General features: G+C 32.8%; 1 protein-coding gene across 1 annotated transcript in view; it reads left to right on the top strand.

The window, feature by feature from the left end:
• The window catches only part of LOC110996203 (lachesin-like), a 61316-nt gene that overhangs the window by 4272 nt on the left and 31757 nt on the right, over positions 1-25287 (top strand). Inside the window, exons 2-3 of the mRNA XM_045632461.1 lie at positions 20237-20319; positions 22138-22259. Of these exons, the coding sequence (XP_045488417.1) occupies positions 20256-20319; positions 22138-22259 (186 nt within the window). The 5' untranslated portion in view covers positions 20237-20255. The remainder of the gene's footprint in view (positions 1-20236; positions 20320-22137; positions 22260-25287) is intronic.

Here is a 25287-nt window from a genome sequence, read left to right as displayed (position 1 = left end):
ATGTGATACCGCCGCCCATGGACACTCCTCGATGCTAGAGGGCTCGCAAATGCGTTGCCGACCTTTTAAGAATTTGTACGCTCTTTTCTTGAAGGACCCTAAGTCGAATTTGTTCGGAAATACTTACATACCATAATTATCATACACGTATCATAATTCTCCATAAGTTTATTAATAGGTAAGACCTATCTAAAGTACATGCCAGAGTCTATAAAGGAACAAGATAGATAATACAAAAAACCAATCGCTCAAAGAGGTCTCATTGAAACAAAAGCTTTTATTCAGATAAGTCTGGCTGGAAAATATTTAAATGAATTTCAAAAGTTTCGAATTCAATAGTTTCGTAAAGTGCTGAATCATAGAGTCAAATGTGGCCAATTTCATTTGCACATAGCACAAACATCATGTCCAATTTAATCTCGATGCGAATTCAGACCAGTCATAGTGGTCGGGACCAACAATGCAAACTCCGAAGTTTCTAACTTCATCCCCTTCCCGCCCCCAAGGACACCTAACGTCACTATGTGGCTAGATTTCGGAGTCCAATTTAACCCTATTTCTGCAACACCCAAAGCTCCCAATTTATTGAACTTTGGATATCGTCTTGATTGATTTTGAATAACAAATACAAGTTTAATTAATGTTTATTTCTAATATTTGTCTTTGGTGATGGTTTTAAGTGCTTTTTCGCGTTTAAATCTAACTTTTTGTAGACATTAAAAATACTGGTTTTGATAAACAATGTGTTGATTGCACTGCTCTAACAAGTCTGAGACAGGTGTCCATGGGCGACGGTCCACTTAAATATAAGTTTATGCTCCTACTATCCAAAAACAGAAATATTCGAGCCGTACCTGAATAACCATTTTGCCGATAATAATCGAACCCCATACGGGTTCAAAGATTCAAATGTCTTATGATTATAAGGGATTCTTGCTCTTGCTGCAACCTCCTGACGGGCGTATTTAGACCCGTTTGGGGCGTATTCCCCCTTCGGGTGGTGTATTGGATCGCGCACAGCTAAAACAGGCCGGCACGGGTACGGCCCATTTAAGCCCATGATGAGCAGCTCGTGAGCTTGTGAGAACACAGATTGTTCATGGATTTTCATATTTCTACGTCAATAAATTAAGCTTTGACATGTATATGAACTCTATTATCTCTCATATTAATATTATGTAATTTTGTATTGAAGACAACATTTGGACAATAGGTGTAAATTTCAATTGACATAGTTTAAAAAAAAACTCTGTCAGGATTAAAATGTCACCATACCGATTATAGAAGTATGTCAGTGCGTCACTTAAAGCGACCCGTAGTAATTACGTTAAATTAGATCCATAATAAATAAATAGGTCTTTATATAATAATTTGATAATTCAACTATCATGCAATTTAATTAATTAATTAGAATATTCACGTTTCATTTCATGCCGTTATGAATTACTCAAAACGTCAAAGCTAATGTAAATCAAATTTAAATATTTGTGTATTACAAATATTAGTAAATTGTTACGTTGAACGTGAGAGTGTATATATATCGCCCCATTTTGTTTGATTAGAGTAAATGAAACTAAAATGTTCATTAAAAAGAAAAACTTGAAAGATTTAAATTTAGAATTCTACGGTTGCCATGACAACAATTAGTTGTCATCTGTGCGATGAAAATTCACCACTCACGTCAAGTGATGTGCAATCGCGGCGTCGGCAATAGAGGATGCATTGTTACAAGCGCATTGTGCACCTGGGGCCGTCCCATTCGCATCCCGAACTGGGACATACGGACCACGTCTTTTCACTGCAATTGTATTCTGACGCATTGTCTCGTTTCATTTATTCCACGTTGTACAATGTGTTTTCCCTTTCTTGGCTTATTTGTTGGCTTTTATGAGTTATGTGGACGGTGACTTTTATTCAAAAGCAACGACGATTTAAATGTTCCACATAATTTCAGAACACTGATTTAGATTATAATTACATATGAAGTGTAAGTTATCATTTTAGTACAGCACGAAATAATATAAAATGTTATGCGATACGAAATGTAATATAAAATGTAGGTATTTAGGAATGATGTTGCTACGAAAAAGTTTGATTATAAAAATGTTTTTTTTAAGCAAAACTTAAAGCTGGCTGGCTATTTTATACAATTCGAAAATGGAACATTCGTTTTCGGCGAACTAATTATGAATTATATGAACAAGAATGATTAATTTATATTGGCTGTTAAATTTATATGAGACATGAGGTTTTTACCGACAGCCTTTGTTAATTTAAATACTTTAAATGTCATCATTCGAGTGCATATCACAGCACGTTTTGAATAACTGAACTCTGATATTGCTCATCTATCATCGAGATATGACATCCCAGTATATTTGTCCATATATTTTTTACCGACAATACACAGAGCGTCCAAGCTACGTCACTTTTTTTTGTATTTGCAAAACGGTTTTTTAATGCGCGCTCTGGTTTTTGATTTGAAATATTTTTGGCAATTGTCATCGTTTTCAGGTTTAAAATTAGAAAATGTAATCGATATATTGATTTCGTTTTTAATTAAATTTAAAAAAGGAACACTATCCACACCGAAAGGACCCAGTTTCTATTAATTCGAATATTTTTGGCAGTTATTAAAATTGGAATGTGTTATCGAAGTTTCATGAGTTTGTAGTTGTTTAAAAAACGAACATTCATGCTTAATGGAACTAGTTTTCTTATCGTACTCGCTAAAATATTTTTGCCAGTTATCAGGTTTTAAAATTAGAATTTGATATCAAAGTTTCATGAGTTTTCGAAAAACGAACACCATCCATATCTAACAGATCTAGTTTTCTTTTCGTATTCAGATAAATATTTTTCGCAGTTATCAGTTTTTAAAATTAGAATTTTTTTCTCTATCTTCCATAAATTGTCAGTTTTGTTTAAAAAACGAACACGATTAAATTTTCAGGTGTTTTAAAATAAAAGCAACATAATTTTTCCCCCACTCATTCAACGGTCAGTAATGTAAGGCAGTGTATCAAATATCTGCACAAAGCGGTCACGACTCACAAGGGATACGTATTCTGTCATCAATCACTCGGATATTGCGGCCAGAATCGAATTAAACTCCAGTGCCTTAGGGATTACCACACAAAGAAAACTATTTGTAACTGTATGCAAAAGTTACGTCGTCTAAAACACAGCTCAAAGTATTACATGAACTTTAATCTTACAGTGCTGTAAATATTCGTTAAAAATAGCTCTTTCGATATTAAGATATAAAAAACATCAAATACAGAATTCAGAGCCTTATTATTGTAGCGCGGCTGTTTGTATACGCTATCTATGAATAGAGAAACTTAACAAGATCCTTTTGATCCCAGCTATTGGCACTCCTGTTTACAATCTCTATGCTTATCTAGATTAACGCAAACCGCTGACAAAGCAGCGTGGTCAGTTACCGAAGCGTTTACAAATGTAGGGGATTTACTTAGGTCCCACAAGAACAAGACTATAATAAGATTGTAAATTATCAGCCTAGTATTCAGGATTAAATTTAGTCTATGGTTAAGACAGAATCTTCGGTTCTGTTATAAGTGTTTTTGGTTAGGAATATAAAAACTTTTTTAAAATTAAAAATTAATGGTTAAGCAAAATATTTACCCCCCTTACTAGGGAAAACATGATATCGCTTGCCCCGAGGAACGAAGCTAAGCCGTAAAAGCAAAATCACTACTTAAGTACATTACATAATCGTATACAAATGAAAACTTATTTAGTTATTAGATATAGTTAAAAAGTAACTAAATTTATATAATTTACTTCATTAGAATATATAGATTTATTTAAGGTTTATCTAAATTATTCTTTAAAAGTAAGTTAATGTTCGCTCACGAGACGACAGAGACTTGGGTTTATTGTAGAGATGCATCGATAGGCTTTTTATTGCAGATACAATACCGATGCCGATACCAACGTTCATTGAATTAAAATTTAATTAAGGTAAGTTATCAAGTTTGGTTAAAGCTTTTCATTTTTATTAAAATATATAAACAGACACGAACTTTGAATAAGATTTAAGGTATACTTATTAAAATAAAGAATTGATAGTAATAATTAAAATAAAACAAAATTAATAACTGCAAATAATTTAAATTAACGGTGATAAGATTTTGTTATTCTGTATTTTATTTTGTATATATGTGGCCGGAAGAGAAAACGAACTGAATAAAACGCGGGTATTCCCCGGGCATAGGGTCCGTGCCTCGTTTGCAACGACCTAGGTTAAACAAGATGTCCGTTTAGGTACATACATTTCTTAAACCGCGATATTTTAAAAGTATCATTGTATCAGTGATTGTCTATAGCTAACTTCAGGGTGTCGGTTTTTTGTGGCGGTGTGCGCGCATCGTAAAATAATTATAACTTCAAGAACTGAACTTAGTTTGGTAGGCATAAATTTCATTATCCACATACCTTATAAGATATATAAACCATATATCGTCCCTACTTGATTATGCTCACCTCACCAGCAAGGATTACGATAAGCCACGAATTATCATAGTACCATCAAGAATACATTTTTAAATTTCTTTCAATATCCTAAAGAAATATTATAAGAATGGAAAATCAAACGGAATTGTGGGCACAAAGTAACGAAGCAAAGGGTATATTTGCTTCTCGTCATGCGGGACTTCTAGTGAAATTCAAATATAAGGTAACGACCAGTAATCTAAATAAAACAGATATTATAATGACGTTGCGGTAGAGAAAATGGAAACGTATTAACAAAAATGTTCAGAGGGCTTAAAAGTAGACGAAAACATGCGGGTGAATGTAACATCATGACATTTCGTGTCAACTGTTGACCAATCACAATGAAACGACACGCGCCATTTGTCTTTTGTTTTTCTTTGCCTTGATTTTGACCATTTATTCGTTTTAAACGGTGATTAAATAAAAATTCATTTAGATTTTACTACAAAAGCTAATAATAAAGTTTATAAAAGCATGCACACAACTTTCCTGCAATCCTGAGGCTTTCAGACGATTTCAATGTCTTCAATTTGGGACGTTATTCTTTAAAATGTTATCCGCCATTTTTGGAAAAAGGGGTGAACTAAATGTGTTTGGCTATATCTCCTACACTATCCATCGTACATAAAATTTGTATCGACTTATTTTGTAGCAAATCGCTTCTGTTCGCAAATGTTCAGTTTGGCCCTCAAATTGTAATATTTCAATGGACTACAAGACCTGTACTGATCCATGTCTATTGAGTACTACTCATATAAACCTGTACGAACAATAATAATTTTTGTGCTGAGGCTATGTAATCTCCTACTGTAAATAGATAAAGCTATGTGCGGTATCGAGTAGATTGGATACAAGCAACGGAAAGCAAAATTCAAATAAACGCCAACAAGACGACGGACGCTGGAAATCGATTTGTTTTCCCGGAATTTGTTATTTATCGCTGAAATTTAATACTGATGTATTTCGAGTTGTTTTAAAAGCTGATTTTGAGCACAAATTTCTATTTTGACGAATACAATACGTTGTAATGCTTCAGGCATTGTTGTCTAGTCTACGAAAACATACAGAGAATACCGTCAGATTGAAGGTTGAAAATCTATGATTATTTATATATAAAAGCTAGCTAACGCTCGGCACACTGATACAAGAACATTTTAATACAATTTTTAATGAGACAAGTAGTCATACTAGAAACAAATTAAACAAAACAATTAAATTATAAAAACTAAAAGAACATCGATTTTTAAGTGTGAGGGGAGCAACTATGGATATGCAGACCGAGCTGGTTTATCAGAATGCTCAATATTAAAGTAAGTAAGTAGCCTTGAAGTGAGTAGTAGTAATATTTTCTCTCTTTCAAACCAGTGATTATTAGTTAATAATCGTAAACATTAAATGTTTTTATCAAAGTACGTTATTATAGAATGACGTTCGAAATCCAAATATTGTGACACGAGGTTAGATACATCGTTTCATTTCATGCCATATGGAGTAGGGTGTAATCGTTGTAGCTTCTTATCTTATCAAGTGTCTTCAAATAATTGGCGATTAGACAAGAGGGTGTTTCTTGCCAGTTCTTCTTGTCCGTTCTCCCCCGTTCTGAGAACAAGAAAATATTAATTTGGAGCGATTTAATTTTCTGAATCTATTTTACTTCGGACATTTATTACTCAAAATTTTATGTATTTAGTATTTATATGGTGGGTATTTTTATCTTCATTTATTAATCTAAGCGTATACTATGAAATAGCTAAAGTCGAGACATAACTTTTTTAAATATCTCTAATGTGTAATTTTAATTATCTTTTACACGAACAAAGGATTGGTAATTATAGTATGATTTATTTTGATATCTGTTTGATTAAGACGTTTGATTACTGAACGTTTGTTAGTGTGTGGGGCTTATACGACGTTTAGGAATACTAAGCTTTTGATTTGTGATTTCCTACGAAGTCTCATTATATGATAAACAAGGTTTCGAGAATATTTATCATACTACAAATATCGATATCTTATATGTAAAATTCTAACGTCGCGGTGTTTGTGGTTAAACTCCGAAACGGGTTTCCCGATTCTCATGAAATTTTGTGTGCATATTGGGTAGGTCTGAGAATGTAAATGTAATCCACCCCTAATTTTTTATTTATTTTAGATTTAAAAAAAATATGATACAGCAATTGTACATAACATATAACCCTGAATTTTCAACCCTTTACAATCAACCCCTATTATATATATATAGCAGAATATATGATGCTACGAAGTAAATGAAATATATTATTACCAATAGAGACATTATCAAGCCAGCAATTAGCGGAATATGGTACAGGACAATTTTGATTTCAGAGGTCAAGACAGTTTTTGGGTCGCAAAACCAGCAGAGTTAGCTAATAAAGCCACAATTATTAACTTTCGCCAGCGTATTACATTGTGAACAGTTACTACTTGTAACTTATTTATTCGGCTAAAAATGTGATTAATATTGAAAATTTTAAGAATTATACATGATTATTTCAAATTATTAATGTCCAAGAAAAACCTGTGATATAAACTGATTAAGGGAATTTAATTCTCCTGTTTCTAGAATAATCAAATATGCAATTTAGCGTTCGTAATTAGTATTTAATGTGAGGTTTAGACTGCGGATCCTATAATTAATTATCATTTGGTTCAAACCGTTAGACACTTAATCAGTGAGCAGTGCTTAATCTCGCTTTTTATAGACATAAGTTGACATTTTTCTATTAGATTCGAGGATTTACGGGGATTTATTGATGGGTGATTAGCGGAAATCATTTGCTCAAACCATGAGTTTTTTAAATAGAATCTTGCTGTTAGACTGTACAGGTCTGAAGGGCACTTCAGTTTGGGCGATTTTTTTATTTAATAAGGGGGCAAACGAGCCTGCAGGATGCCCAAAAAGGGCAGTCTACGCATTTCATAGTCACCCATTTTTAGTGGGTGCGTTGCCGGCCTTTGAGGGAAGAGTACGCTCGAATTTTGAATAGTTGGAGGTCGTATCTCTCAGAGAAGACCTCCACAGGGAGTCGTTTCCACACATTCACATTCTCTCAAATAAAAGTGTATAGTTTTGAGGGTGATTGCACACAAGTATTGAACATAAGTAGTATGCATTGTGTTACCTATATAAACGTCAAAAAAGAATATATTCAAATCTTTTTATTTAACATTTACTGCCAGTTCACAAATCAAGAGCGTAGAACAGAAGAGAAGAACTGGCAATAAACTCTACTCCACTCTTTTTAATTGTAATTTTTTGTACATAATGTTTGTAAGGAGTTGCAACGATTACTTCATGTTCCACATGACATCTTAAGTAATTAATAATAATGAAATAAATTAGAAACAAAGATTTTTCCTCTTGGAGGCATAGTGAAATGGGAGCACGCACTAACATTCCCGTGGGAACAACACGCAGTTTTTCACATGATCGGTCCATCTGGTTTGTAAGGCCACGTGATCATTTGCCTTCTGTTACCAACTACGATCAGATCAGATCTCATTTATTGTATGGCAATAGAAAAATGTTGGGTTGTGCTTGGTGAACTGTGTGACGGCTTGTAGACTTACGAGTTGGGTATTATATACTTTAAGATGCTACAGTATCAAGTACACTTAGCATTTAATCAGAGAAAGGAGGCAGGTAAATGTATACTTACAGTATCAGTTTACTTGTAGCTTATGTGTGACAGACCTAATGGCTACGTTTTCTTGACGTGTTTCGCAATAATATAAATTGTATGTTTTGCATCGAATATTTATTTTACATTACTATAGGAGCGATTTCAAAGGTATCGCTATTAGAATCCTACATTATTCGCTACGCTATGGAAACTATTGACGTGAAGTAAAGTGATGTAAACAGCTATTTATACACGTTTTATTTTTTAATTAATAATTAACACACTACATGTGTGTAATGTGGAAGGTTTAGGAAGCCATTTCAAACCTGTGTCAGCCATGGGCGTATCGTGAATTTTGATTTGGGCTACAACGGGTAAGTCAAATAGATAATACGCGAAAAAAGACACCGACCGAAAACAAGGAACGGTGATTCGCCATTCCGTTCCGAATCAAGGATTTCAAGATCATGTTTTTATTTTTGAAATATCATTTTTTTTTATTTAAAATATCACCTGTTTTTAGTGGGGATTGGAGGCCCTATGTTTCCATCAGGTCCTGGGCTGCAGCCCAAAAAGCCCTTAAACCCCAAACTTCCTTACTTAACTTAATAATAAAAATATATTATATATTTGTTTTTACTATAATTTTGAAATTTTAACTGATTACCTACACCAATTACTTTTATTTATTCTTACGCGTATGTGTTGTGATAATAAGATTAAAAACCCTTTAATCGCTGTCATTTTTAACTTACACGCTATTCTCATAAAATGATAGTATTCTTAAATCTTATTCACGTAGCAAAATAATAAATTTATTAGAAACCACTTTGGGCAGGTTATCTGTCGACATAGGCCTTCCCCAATTGTTTCCTCGTCTCTCTATCCTTGGCAGACCCTCTCCATCCTTTTGGTAGATCGTCCTCCCATCTTGTGTTTGTTAATATATATATTTTATAAATACATACTTGTTTATAAACAGCTATTATATCTAACAAAGCTCTTTTACAAGTGTATTCAGCAATAAATCGCAAATGAACAAATCAACAAGAAAATTACAACACCTCTGTTGGGTGGGTTTAATTAACCGAATAACAAACAAGATGAATGAACTGTCAGTCGCTAATGCTCTCCTCGGATAAGAAGTGACAAGCCCCTTTCAACGTGTGTGGACGCTTGTATTGGGGAGATAAGCTGTGTTTTTGCAACTGATTTTAAACGGGAAAATAACAAATTGGAGCCTTCATTTGTTTTAAAATTCGAAATTCGAAATTTAAATTCTAACTTCTAATTATATAACCGAATATTATATTATAATTGCTTTAATTTTGTTTATTTTCGTAGTACTATTTACTTTCTCTCACCTTACTCACAGGGAGAATACTTGATCATTTCACACCATAATAGAATTACTTGTTAAATTGATTGTAAATTACAACATATAAGTTTCGCCAATGAGTCAGGTACTTGATGCTAGAGTTTTTGTCTGATATATTTAAGGGGTTAGGCGCTGTATGTTGAAATACAGGTTCACACCTAGTTCAGCGTCAGATAAACCTGACTAATTTTGTTTATATAACTAGCGCAATTAGATATAAGTTTTCCTGTGAAACAAACTTGAAATAAATAATTATTATTATTTAATATTCGCGCCTTTTGTTCAAGATAGTTTGTTTTTTGAGTTGTTTTTTTTGTCATCAATTAACAATTTTAATTATATTGTTAAAAGGATTTGTAATATTTACATGTTACGAATAAACTCAAAACTAATAAACCGATGTGCAGCAGAGCAAAAGTGAGTAATAAATTGACTATTTATTGAGAGCTGATACTAAAAATTTTGCTGTTGCGATTCAAATAGCTGTGTTGACTTCTTTAACCATAATTTCTTTAATTCTTTACTTATAGAAAATAGATTTCATATTTTGTAATAATAATACAGTGCAGGCACGTAGAAAAAAAGGATTGCCTCTTTCTTTGCGTCATTTCGCGACAGTTGTGCTAGAAGATGGAAAGACAGTTACTGCAGACTGCTATGTGAATCGCAGTTTGCCTGTTGTATTGGAAAAATTCGACAGCAGTGCCCTCGAAGCAAGATCCTCCTTCACCACGACAATGCGCACTCCGAAAAATGGACTGTTGAATATTTGACTATGGTAGATCTCGAGATAATGAGTCATCCACTACACAGTCCTAACCTGGCGACCTGGCGATTTCATTTATTGCCAAGAACTAATAATAAAATTCGAGCCCTGAGGATGCAGTGAAAGAGTACGAAAATGTCATAGAAGGGGGTCTCTTCAGGAAAACTAGGACCACTTCTTAGTGTTTCCATCGAATGCGACAATGTAGATAGGAACGGAGATAAATATACGGATGTACTTCAAAAAACAAAAAGTATTGGCAACTTTCAATATCAAGACGTTTTCCATTTTCTAAACATTTTCAGTTAACTTGGTAGTTTCAACGCTTAAACTGCTTTTTTTTTAATATTTAAAAAATGTACCATGTACCACGAAAATTGTTATCTAGTGACCCACAACACAGGGACGACCTAGTGTGGGGATTAGCGATAGATGAATTTTGTGACAACGTATGTGTCAAGAATAAAGTTATTTTTTTCACATATGGTTTACATCTTGACTTACAAGCAATTTTGAAAAAGTTCAATTAACAACAGTTGCCTACGAATGATCAAATTTAGACTCGCATTATTTAGCTCTGGACACTATGCTCTATCCAGTATTGGATACTAAGTGAAAGGTTTTCTTCTTCTCGTACTGGAGACATGGAATGACATTGGAATGAATGGAATGACAATGATACCGAGAGGAATAAACTGGTAAATTTTTATGATTTTATTATTTATAATAATAAGAATTGTGTCGCGGATCTGTTGAAGATTTAATGAATTATTTATTTTAACTTTGGCAAGTCAATACATTTATGAGAATATTTTGTTTGTGCGGAAAAATATAGATATCTTTAAAAAGAATAGTAGCTTCCATAATTATAGTACTCGTAATAAAGACAAAATTAGCGCACCAACCACAAGGCTGCATAAAACGAGTAATTCTTTCCAAGGCAATTGCATACGTTTTTTCAACAAAATCCCTAGTGAGATACAAATATTGTCAATAAATAAATTTAAATCGTACACTAAAGTAAAACTGCTTGCTAAGGCCTATTATAATATAAATGAATACTTAAACGATCATAGTGCTTGGATATGAATTGCTTCAGTATAAATAGGTAACGCGACAGAATCTCTCGGCTGCATTTTCAGACTATGGGGCGATCGTCGACATCTACGACTTTTTTTAAATGTAAAGTGGGAACAAACCGTGATTCATGTGGTCATGGTCATTCAATTATTTCAGTATAATTAGTATTATTACTACTTTCTTGTGTAGCCAAGTGCACATTTCAAGGATCGTCATGCTCACTCAAATGTCATTGCTTGTGGCGGCGTCCATGCGTCGGGTTGTCTCTCTCCCTAAAATATGGCGAGGGGGCCAATGGCTGGCCATGCGTCATACTCGTGAACGGGTGCTACTTGTGGTGACTGGTCGTACTTGAATTCGTGTTTGCGGTGATATTAGTTGTTTATACTACGTCTTTGCGTGTTGTTCTCACGAGTACGTAAGTGCGTGCTCCTATTTCACCATGCCTCCTGCTGATAGAGGACAAATCTTTGTTTTTTATTTTTTTTTATTTTTTTATTCTTTATTACTCAATATGTCATATGGAACATGGTGTAGTGGTTGCAGCTCCTTACAAGCATTGTGTAAAAAAAAACTTGGCGATTAAAAAGAGTGGCGGAGAGTTTATTGCCAGTTCTTCTCTTCCGTTCTACGCCCTTGATTTGAGAACTGGCAGTAAATGTAAAATTAAATTCATTTAATATTTCTTTTTTTGACGTTCATAAGTGTACATTGTTACCTACATGAATAAATAAATTTTGAATTTGAATTTGAATTTGATAAAGTCAAATTAACTTTGATAAAGGTAAACAAGTACACTTATGAACGTCAGAAAAGACGCTAAATTAATTCTAAATTTAAATTTAGTTCGCAAGTCAAGGACGTAGAGCGGGCAAGAGATTAAGGACTTCACAATTGAATGAAGTCTGGAACGTATCAATATCATTCTTGACATTTTCATCGGGTGATATCCAAGTTCGCTTATTGTCCTTTTTGTAGTGGATTGATTCTTGATAGTCTGTATTCCAATGCGTAAGCAACCAATCCGCTCGTTTCTCTATCCAAAGTCTAGTAGTAGTAGTAGTAGTATCTTATGCAACTTTCTACTTTTCGATGTAGGCCTATGTTTTCATTGAATTAAAATAGGTGCGATAAAGACGCGCCTATAGAATTTTAAATAAAATAAAATTATGATAAATCTTTGTTATATCCATTTAAACTCACTAAATAAACTTTTTAAATGTATTCCGAATTTGTAAACAAATATCGCGTTTCACTTTTATATTAAAATGGCGCTACAGCCTTTAATGTCTGGGCCTCAGCATCTGTATACTGTTCTATAATAATTTCCAGTGTGTGATCAACCTTCTGTGCCTAATACACCGTTGCCTTTTTAGGTCTGAAGCATGTCGGTTTCCGCGTAACGCCCAAACAATAACCTATCTCATCTATCTGAGATAGACATCTTAATCCAAATATTGATAAAAGTGTGCCAATAACCAACCCACGAATAGCAATACCCATCTGCCGATACAAGCTATCCATTGTAGGCCGGGTGGGTGTTTGTGGATAGACGTTTGTATTAAAGTACCAAATCCTATCCTAACTTTAAAAACTGGTGTAACTTAAAATCGTAATTTTAAAATAATTAAAAAGCTATTTGACATGTTTTTTTAAACATAGACATTTATATTTCAATATTATTTGTACTTGTAGTGTTTAGTTCTATTTACTTTATTTGGTTTATAGATTATCAAATATCAGTGTAAAGAGCGAAAATATTGCATTCTATGCGTCGACAAAAATGGTTTGCCTTCGTAAAGTTTTGTTATTGGGATGCAGATAGGAGATTGATCGACTGTCACGGTCAGATTGTTTTAATTCTGAGATTGTGGATTAATTATTGGGTTCGGTCGTAAGTGGGCCTTAAATAGGCACAGCCGGCTTCGAACGTACGACCCCAGGTATGGGTCGCACATTGCAACCAATACGCCAACACTGATCTAAGATAAGATAAAGTGTATAAGATAAATTGTGATAGTAAAAGCCTGTTATTTCAGATCGATACATTCAACTATATATCTATGTAACATTGTTCATTCCTTTGTAACTATATAAATAAATTGTCAAACTGTGTTGTGCTTTCTTGCTTGATCGATCGTAGGTTGAATCTGATGTTTTATTGAAATGGAATGGTCTCGCAAAAAAACCTTGAAATGAGTCGCATTACTTCAAATAAACATTTGCAAAGCATTTGTGTTACTGGGCGCGAGAATCAAAAAAAAAATTATCAAACTTTATAATAATTTAACTTTATTTAACTAATTTCTATAAAGTCGTATAGAAATTAATCGGATAGGAAAGCAGATCATTTTTAGAAAAATAAGGTCATAAATAAGTTTCACTTGTACAGTAGTAAAAACACCAATTTTTTAGCAAAGGCTTCCTTTATAACAATTTATTATATGTTATATAGTATTTTACTTTAGATGAAACACAAAGGAAGTATTGACTAGTAATAATCACAATTAAATGTTTGCAAAAAGTATGCTTAGTCTGTGATAAAACTAAAGTACTGACCTAAGAGCACTTTCCTGGCACAGCGCATTTGCATTGAAATCCATCGAGAATGTAGCACTTTGTGTCTGAGTATATTCTGTTATCTTTAAAAATCTAATGGGAATCTGTATTATTGATGAGGATCTATAGGTTTTGTTCTTACAAATCAAAGAAGAAAAAAGTAAGAAATAAAGATAAAGTACTACATTGATGCATGAACTATTTTTTATTATCAACGTCAAGTGATTGACTCATTATTATTAATTATAAAGCGTTTATTAGCTAATAAGATATTATTAGATTTTAAAAAAGCCACATAAAATAGGCAGGTAAATTTCATATTAATAAGAAAAGTTAGGATTTGTATAATTGTTGTCAAAACGTATAATCTAAACACTCTCCCACACTATAAAGGCACCGTGGTAAATTTGATAAATATCAAATTATCGGTTTTGATATTTATCAAATTTACACCCAAATCAAAACCGATAATTTGTATGAATAGTTTTATGGTATAGTTTAAATTTTAAAACTCGCGTATTTCATTGACAAATTCATTAGTGCATCACTGTCTAGGAAAGTGGAATAATCATATTTCAAGTCTGCCATCGAAAATAAAGAAAATCAATAATCGAAACTACTAAGGTACTATCGCTACCTCGCAATTCTAAATTTCCATTACAGAAGCGACCAGCTTAGGGGCTTATAATACATTCACAAGTTGCTGTTGAACGGAAATCGGCTTTCAATGTTACTTTATCGCTTCCAATTCTATTACACTTTATTTGCAATGGTATTGTTTTAGAAGCTTTAAGGATGGATCACAATTTAAATATTGGATGAGATCTACTTTCGGTTTCATTATTTATTTATTTATTATTTTATATTCAGCAACCTAACTAACGTTTGACACTGTTGGCTTCACCGACCGACTCTCATCCATGAGGTCGTAGGGTCGATCCCCGGTTGTGCACCAATGGACTTTTTTTCTATGTGCACATTTAACATTCACCTAAAATGACCAGATCAGACTTAAAGAGGTTGCAGTACCACATTATTTTAGATTCATCTAAGCAAATTTCCTAACTAACGTTAACGGAGAGAGCGATTAAGACCGTTTGAGAGAGAGTGAGAAAGGGAGATCAAGAAAAAATAGACGCTATCGGTAGATGTATTCGTTTAGTAGAACTTTAGTTGTAATATGTAAGTGTACAAAACCTATAGTGATACAATTTGCTTTCAAAGTCACTCAATCTTCACTCGGAACAATAGATCTTTTAATTCAATGTATGTATGAAGTAGAGAAATATTTATCAATTGTAAGGGTGCTAGTGACAGAAAATTGTGACCAATGAAATATTATGTTGCGAGACACCTTGTCATCACTGACATAGTCGGGTTCAGCTAACGCGATTTGTCGGGTCATATATTATTACAACGAATAATCGTACAAATTTTGTTTTATGTTTATTTATTAAAGTTCCCAACACACAAATATACATAATTTACAACATTTTAACCTACATATTAATAATAATAATAAAAATTGATAAATGTTAATTACAACAAATTTAAAAAGTTTGTTGTGGCACAGTTGCGTCGAACATTTATAAAATATAATCAATTTGACATAATTAATTTATTTACAATTTTATCCACATAATAATAATAAAAATGGAATATAAAAATAAAATAGATTTATTAAGTTAAGTAACATAAAAATATTCTTTAAATATATTTCTTATTACATTAAGACGTATACTGAGTAATGATTCGTTTTGTATACTAAACTACTGGACCTATTACCAAATTCTTCCACCGTTACGGCCTATTAAAGCTTCATGAAAGCTTTATTTTATTCCAAATCCATTCAAGCCGGGATAGCCGGAACAAATTCGTTTCGAAAACTAAACATCATCAATGACTATAGAGTCCTTTGTTGGCTGCCCTCCGCCTATATCGCCTTGAACATCTGTTTCGTGCCTTAACAATACCATGCACCTCCATGCCATATTGCCACCTGATCAGTTCAGTAGTATAGAATAGTATAGTCCTTGGAGATCTGTCGTTGATTTTATGAATTGAGGAATGTTGTTTCAAGGATGTTAGAAAGTTCTTCATTGTAACGAATATGCCAAACAGGGCCAAAGATTCTTCGGAGAATCTTCCGATCGAAAATTTCGTATTTCGTCCTAAGGGATGAGGTTTTAAAACCATTAATAAGCGCTGATCGCAGCAGGGGTTTATTCGAAAACTACTAATCCACAAACAGCTGAAAATTTATTTTATGTGTAAGAGACACATGCTACCGACTTTTTTGTAGTTGGTTCTTTAATTAATAGTTTCTGTGGCGTACACGACAATCTCTTTTTATTTGTATTTCCACACCCATCATACGGATATTTTTTTTAATTCAACCGATACGGAAAAATATTGTTTCAAATGTTAGGTTTTATTGCAAACAATCAAAAAATTCGTCTTTATAATATTATTGGTCCAGCGGTTTCATTACGTCACAATAACGAAATCGGGGTCCTTCAAGAAAAGAGCGTACCAATTCTTAAAAACCCACCAACCCACTGGCAAGGCCTTTAGTATAGAGTAACCAAAAGTATATCACTTAACATCACGCAAGCCTCCTTTCCATGTTCTCTAAAGAATCTGAAACTTAATTTTATTTAAGGATTTCTGGTATGTGCAACCCTAAAAGCCTAAAGGGGCGTTGAAATATCATAGAAAACCAATGTGTCTTTGTCGAATTTATTTAATAATTTATTACAGCAACAGAATCTGGTTCGAAGCGGATTTATTAAGGTTACAAAGCTTTGTTACAATTTATTGAGCTTTCTAGCGAAGAAGTAGAAACCTGTCTCTTGAACAAAATTTAATAACCATCGTTATCGTAGCTCTTTATCGCTTTGAAATTAATTTAGTTTAGATAGTGGATTTTCGAAATAATGATTCAAATTTATTCGAATAGCGTGTTCTTCAGGTTAATGTTATGTAGATTTGGACGCCAATGTCTAATTATAAATATTTATTTGGAGGGATTAAGTTATAAAAGACAAAGAATAATAATAATATGTAAAAAAAAATTGATATTGTAAAAGGATTCGTCCTAAAGCGCTCCCTCTCTCGTTTTGCTGACTCCTGAAGCATTACATGCTCACAGAAAGAAACCACTGCATCGACAGATGGCTTTTACAATCCGTCGATTGGTTATTGGCACACTTTTATCAATATTTTGTTAAAGATGTCTATCTCAGATGGTCAAAAATGGATTAAGATAGGGCTTGGGCGTTAGTAATTAGTTTCGACTATCGGTACACAGAACATATATAAACACATTTTTTTAGTATTATATCTAACTTTCACATTCGCTAGTAGTTATTGCGACCTCTTTAACAGTACTTGATTCAGTAAAAAAAAATCATCAGAAGCTGGTTAGTAGCAGTAGATCACTGAAACTTACACATATGATGACTATATAAAATGACTAGCCAGTGCCCACGACTTTGTCTGCACAGGATTAGTATTTCGAGTAGCTTATATAAGCGTGGCGTGGAAACGAACTACTAAAGATATTGATTATTTAAGATAAACATTTCCATCATAAAATACATATTATGTGTAACCCTAGCGGTTTTGGCAGCTCACGCTAGAATAGCTCGCAGGTGGTAGATTTTTCCTACATACTTTATATTTCGGACAATTCACACAATATCTTTTTAATTGTATGGCTACAAGTGAGATTCTGATGTATAAACTATATTATTGTAAAGTTTCTTTACAAACCGTTAAGCAGTTTTTACGTGAAAGAGTAACAGACATCTATTCATACTTGCAAACTGTCTCGTTTATAATATTAGTAGGATTATGTACAGTACAGATGAATCCATAATAAAATATTCCTCAAACGCTCCAGGCAGATGCAGCCAGGAAAATTTAATAATATGTTAGGATAATATAATAACAGACATTTTTACAAGAATATAACCTGGTAATACAGTTTGCGATTAAGTTCTGTAAATAAAATAAAGGCGAAATAAAAAACATTGATTTAATTTACTATAGAATGTTCCCAAATCCCAATTCCGTTTAAAAACATAAGTCTAAAACTTTTGACCAAAATTTTGCACGAACTGTCAGCGTACGTCAAAATCCCATTTGACATTTGAGTCGAACAGCGCTGAGTCTCTGAGTCTCTGAATCCTGGCTGGACAAATTAATTTCACATAAATTTTGATTTAATTGAATCAATCCCATTACATAAATAGTTAATGCATAAATTAACATACACCAGTGATATACGGTAATCGCGTTTGCGGATCAGGGATAGATAATTTACATTGATCCTACTTTGTTAGTGTGCTATCAATACGGATAGGGCTGCAATTAGTTCGCCAGGGTTGCCACAAGATATTTATTCCTTGATGGGAACAATTTGTATTTCCACGGGGAATGTATCCTAAATGTTTATACACATTTACAGCTTATTTGATTAAGAGTTGTCCAAGTCCGAAATCAGAGCAGCGGATACCTTAATAGCTAAATAATATCTTTCTAACATTTTTTGGTATTAATAATAAGCTGTGGTACAAATATAATTCTAAATATGCAACAACGGAATATATTTACATGATCTAAAGTGGCCATTGTTTTTAATTATTATATTAATTTTTTGCATTGGGTAAACGTAACTGAAGTTCTAAAAAAGTCTCCTAATAAGAGATACAAAATTCCCTCGTTTTAATATATAAATATAATATAAAAATAAAAAATAGCGAATATTTAATTCGCTATTTTTTATTTTCTTTTATTTATTAGAATTTTCAAACCCAATATTTTACAGTCATATGAATGATTTTAAAACCCGTCAAATTAAAAAAAATCATTTCATGAAAGCAGCTTATAAATGAATGTCAGCAATGTAACAATAATAAATACCAAACCAACGAAAGAGCACAAAGTCCCTAAATTGATTCTATCCCAATTTAAATTTACAACTTATTTGAAGAAACTTGAATCTGCGCTTTGGAGGTTGATGATTATTGCAGAATAATTAAGACGGGTTGCCGGCCGAGTCGGAATAACTGTCTGCCTTTGTGTATAATTGCTTCATAATAGCTTAGATTTACGTACTCTTATTTTATTTAGACCTAACAGATATTTTGAAAATAATAGAAAACAACATAAGTACATTTTTATTAGAGTTTTATGAAAAGTATTAACAATATTCTTAACTTACATAGTAATAATTATAAATTGGTGAATTTAAAAAATACTTGAAAAACTTTGGTCCCTGTGAAACTGTCTTTAATGCTGGCAGCATTTCCTCAATGTATTGCGATACTTATTCGTGAGAGCGAGGAATGCGCCAGATTTGGCGTCACCGGTACTATCTATCAAGCCCCAACTTAAATCGAAACTTAAATAGCACTTATACCTCACGGCCTAAGAATCTCTACTTCAAAGGGAGTAAACATAATACTTAGAGTACATTCTCTGATTTGCATCATCGGACGTCAAGACAGAATACCGTATCGTATCACCTTGACTTCCGTCGTTCCACAACTGGGAGTTTCTCAGGAAATTTCTGCTGTGCACTACCACTAATGGAACCAGATGCCCACTGAAGTATTTCCGAGCTGATTCGACTTAGGGTCTTAGTAATAAAGTTATTTGAGTTGAATTCAAAGACTTAATACCATGAACATAAACTTTACTGAAAACACATGACATTTCAATTAAATTTCATAATTATCAATTTTAATGTATAAATGGACAACTCAAAAGCAAGAACATAAATATAAAAACAGCCTACTTAAAAGTAAACCTAAATAAAAACTAAAACGCTATTAAGAGCAAAATACACATTATAACTATAAATAGGACTATTGTTCTGAAATATCAATATTGTCATTAATATTCGTGATATAAGCGTAAGAGCGAGATAGCCTATTGAGATAGCTAATAGTTCATAGCATCTCTGCCATCTTAAATGCACGTTTAATAGGACCGTTCAAAAATAATTATTGTAGAAAGAGCATTGTTGGAGTAATGGTTACAACATGCGACACTCATTCAGGAGGCCCTTGGTTCGATTCTGCACCAGTCCATCAATGGACTTTCCTTCTATGTGCGCATTTAATACTCGTAAGGGAAAGGAAAATGTGAGGAAACTGGCATGCCTGAGTCCCAAATAAATCGATGGCGTGAGGCACAGAAGATATGATTTTTTAAGAATAATAAATTCCCATATACACAATAATAAATAGATTAGAAGGCTAATACATTTAATTGTTGCAGGTTGATTCTTGAAGACCACATGTACTCGTCTTCAACGAAAGCGGCCTGCTGGCTGGCCACATTCCTAAGCGTTTTTGTTACAGGTAACATAAGAATATGTTCACATTATATATATATTAATAAATGGTTAATGCTAGTTTAATCAAGTATTCAGTATTTATATAATTCTATACAAGAAGGTAGGACACTTCTGTTTGTTTCGCAAAGCTGTATTGAATCCAACCTTCTCTTATGTATTTTTTTGGCGCCATCACATACAGTATATGAAAAAAACAGAATGACAATATTATAACATTTATCTTTTGGTCGTTGATATTTCTCTCCAAAGTAAAAAATAGATTATAAATGTTTATGTATTATATGTATTTTTGATGGATGCCAAAGTTTCTTTTCCTTAGAGTAAGTGTTAACTACATTTAGAAAAATCCACTGGTATACAGCCTTCTAATTTATAGAGTACAGACAATATTAATTCTTAAAAGGCCGCAACGCACTTGCGAGGTGGCAACGTAAGCACCCATGGGCGGTGGTGTAACTTGAACAGATGAGCCTCTTCTCCGTTTGCCGTCTGTTCTATGAATTAAAGTTGCGGTAAATGTCTGAATCTGGGCATTATATATTATATTATACTTTAAAATAAATTGAACTATGAAGAAAACGTTCTCCTGTATCTCAGGGTCAAATTCTTAAAGCAAGTAAAGAGACTCCTCTAATACTTGAAGCAAATATTCCGCTAATCATTTTACAATTCACGACATCGACAAGTTAAGACTCTTTTCTCAACGAAATTGAATATTAATTTGTTGGAAAATCTTTTTCAACTGGATATTTCGGTTCAGCGCGTTTAATAATTCAACGTCGCATAGAAAATCTATGCTTACCATTTGAGTTCAAATATTTAATGCAATAGCTGTTCGATTTTTAAGATTTTTCAGGACAGATTCAATTAAAATATAGTTTTAAGTCTGACGTAGGATATTATGGGAAACGTAATAAAGAATAATATTCCTATTTTGAATCACACTATATCATATTCCTGATTCAAAAAAAAGTAACAGGGGCGTAAGAATATATTAGTACTCATAAAATTCATCTAAAATCTATATTTATAATTAACATGTATTTCAATAATCATTTAAATTAATTGTCCTAAAGAATTTATTGTTTAATTATTCAGAGCACTATCTAGTAGCAAGTTGCGTTTGGTATTCATTAAACTAAGCATGTTTTGATGCCCTGTACCGATACTTACCGATACAGACGTAAATTGGATTTGAATAATTTAAAAAATTTACATAATTTTTATTTTGTAATTAACAAATTATGTCATAATTATATTTCAAGATTTTCACGGATTTGTTTAAATATTACGTAAAATAAAAGTATGACTGATTTTCGTAATACGAAAATAATTTGTTAACGATTTGGCCATCGTAAAGAACAACACAACCACTATTCTATATTCGATTGTCGGTAAAGATGTTTTAAATCTTTCAACGGATTAATTAATGTTTAACGAAATATCAAGGAAGCGGTTATCTTATTTTAAGTGCCAACGAAAGTAGTTAAACCTACGTCCTACACCATTTTCGATGCCTATAATAATTAATGCAATGCACGATGTAAAGAAAGCAATTATTATCAAGTGTTATGGAAATTGGAATTATCAAACAGTTAGAGAGTGATTACAATATGCTCTAAGTGTAGGGAGCTTGATCTCGTTTTTGCAAAGACAATTAAAGTTTGTTTTCTTTTGTTTAGTGAATACTTGAAAGGAATTTTTAAGTGTAGTTGATAACTATATTTACTGGAAAAAGACCATTCCGTTTCAAATTTAGCAAAGGGAAATACAATAACCCTTTTCGTCGCGGTCCAGCCATGTCAATTTATTTTAATTTTAGGTGAAATGCCAATTCAAGCCGAGGTTGAACCGGAATTTCTACAGGCATTGGAAAATCACACTGTCACACAGGGTCGGGATGTGCATTTCACGTGTGTTGTCAATCACCTATCACATTACCGGGTAAGTGTATTTTTATCTATTTAACGGAACTTTCTTTGAGTGTTATTTATGCTGAAAAGAAAATACCAGTTATGTTACATTATTTATTACTGTGAATGTATTTTAAAAGTAACATCCTATTGTGCGCTTACATTTTAATATGGTTAAAAGAAGAGAGATATCATAAATAAAAGAGGATGTAATGAGTGTTAACGTCAATAATTATTTGGTTGAGTTGGATGATGAGTTAGCGAAAATATCTGTCTAATTAGTCTTTATATGCAATTTTTAAGCCAAAACAAACCTAGTAGTCTGTGCATCTCCATGTTTGCGCTATGGAGGTGGTATACTATCTTTCGAATTACCGATTTTATGTTTTTAAATAGCAATGTTTTTTAAATACAATATTACTTTTGTCTAATGGACAAATTTATATGTAAAATGTACTAAAAAAGTACCAAAAAGGAACTTCTGAACCCAATTACGGCCTGATACCAGATTTCAACTACGCAATTAAGATAAAACGTTTGAATGGTATGTTTGATATCGTTGTTATCATTAATAATGAAATTTGGGAAATCGTAGAAATTGGTTCTGAATTAAATTTTAGAAACTCAGGACATTGAACTTGTTAAAACACTGATTTGATAGATAATTAATCGAAAATATAATTTGGCAGAGAAATAAAAGAATTTTTCTTTTCCGAGAAATTGATTCCGCATAGATTTTTATTAGATACTTACTATTTTTTAATTACTGACTCTAACCAATATTTTGTATCTGATTTACTGTAAACAACGCGGAATGTCTAGATCAGTGATTCCCAAACATTTTCGTGTCACACCTTAGCCATTTTAAAATAATTATATTTAATATAAATAATTTAATTAATAATTTAGTTAATTTCTTTCTAAAATTAAAATTGTAGGTTTTAGGAAAAAAATACTAGGAAATTGTTAATGAAACAGTAACTACATTTTCAAAACATGTTAGGCAAAGGTGAAATTCAATTTCCAAATAATTTAAGAAATTGTTTCATGGTCTTCCTAAAGTGCTGTGTCGATCCTTATAAATAAAGTGTCGCATTTTTTTATTCAATGTAAAGAGAAACTTACATTCGTAACTCGTAAAGAGGATTAATGAGTTAATTAATATATTTAATATAAATAATTAAGAAGTGAACATTACAAAGATTGTTTTGTTTAATATATTCATTATAACTTCTCCTATAAAACACAAACTGAAGTTTAAACAAAATTACGCAAATATTTGTACCTAATGGACGAGAAGAATTTGAAATTATAATTTCGCTTATAAAAGGTAAAAGGCTAAACTTTATTTCGTGTCACGTTAATTACGACCTTTTTCACTGAGACAAGAGTCATAAACTTATTAATGTAGGGTAATTTATCTCCAGCCATAATGAAACGGTCGTATTGTTAAAAACTGAAAAATATTTGCTTATTATGTTACAAAGAACAAGGATCTCAAGAATGATAACCCAATTTTTATTCTCAAATAAGGTTAATTAGAGTCATCATTTTGTTTTGTTATCTTACAATGACAGCCTTTCTTGGAGTCCTTTATTCACAAGTCACGCTTAAATAAGTTCACCATTCTTCATCATCATTCGTTAACTATTCGCGCATAAAGCTTCGTTCTTTACCTCACCAGGGATAAAAAAGGCCACCCTCAAATGCTGGCAACGCACCCACTTAAATACATGGGCTGCGATGACTGCCCTTTTTGGGCGTCCCGTAGGTTCGTTTGCCTAAAGAAACTTTTAAAAAATCCTTACACTTATTTCCGGTTATTTCCAATTATATGAATTTCAACTGTTAAATCATTTCTCGATATTACAGATGAGCGTTCTCAGTTCAGAAATTGTGTTGTGACCGATTTCGAAACGTCGCAGCGTATAATGTATACATATTATATAAATAGTGTAATAAAGAGCATGATCTTTCGTAAAGCACCCACTAAAATATTTATGTTTTAGAGGTAAACGTAAGTAAGTACCGGCCATGGACACTTTCAATGCCAGAGGGCTCGCGAGTGCTTTGCCGGCTTTTGTCCATGGGATGACGACCTTTTTTGAGCGCCCCGTAGACTCGTTTACTAAAAATAATTTTCATAATAAAATATGAAGTTAATGAACTCGCATTCATTTTCCAAAAACCGCATTTCACTGAATACCTGAAACTTGATAATCGCAAAGTTGAAAATAAATAGAGCCTAGAAATTAAAGTTGATCTCATGTACAAATTGGATAATGGAAGATAAGTGAGCGGTAATTACGCTTCTGGCAACGTCGTTGGTCATTACGTTCTGTATTAAATGAAACCAGATAAAAACTTTTTCAAATAAAAATTATTTTCTCAGAAATTTTACGGCAGTCGTTCAAGAAGCCTGTTGCTTTTTATCAAGGCTATACGTAAAATCAGATCGTTTGGGTACGGAATCTCGGCAGTCCTCCAAACAGTTGCAGGAGTTAATCTTAAAAAGCATTATTTTGCTCTCGTATTCAATTTTTTTTAAAAAACTTGACCATATATCATTTTAGGATGATCTTTAATCCTGTCAGTGTTAAAAGTACACTGCCCTGAAAATTTAATTATAATATTTATAATTATTTAATATTTGTAAAAAATTTGGTTCCCAATTTTTTAAAGTGTTTTCTTAAATTTGTAAATTTGTTAGTTTTTAATTTTTAACAGTTAGTACCTATGTATCAGAATCCCTCTCCGGTAAAGGCCTCCTCCAAGGCTTGCCATCTTCATCTTTTCATATCATCATCACATCAAGCTACAGGTCTGCTTCTGTACCGTTTGCCTGGTGGGCCTCTCCATGCAGTTACTGTTTTCGATCACCTGTGATATATAAGGCGCGCTACATGATTTTTATGAACAAAACCCTCCAAGTGCTTTAAATAAAGGAGGCGTCCATAACGTGAGGTGTTTTTTTTTAATTTTCTGTACCTCCCTCCCCCCTGGTGAGATCTCGTGAGATTTTATTTAACCCCTCCCCCTACCCCCCACTGTAGGTTTCT

The sequence above is a fragment of the Pieris rapae genome, chromosome 19, assembly GCF_905147795.1.
Source record: "Pieris rapae chromosome 19, ilPieRapa1.1, whole genome shotgun sequence".
NCBI lineage: Eukaryota > Metazoa > Arthropoda > Insecta > Lepidoptera > Pieridae > Pieris > Pieris rapae.
Note: the sequence above shows the minus strand (reverse complement) of the source record. Positions and strands in the feature narration are given on the sequence as shown.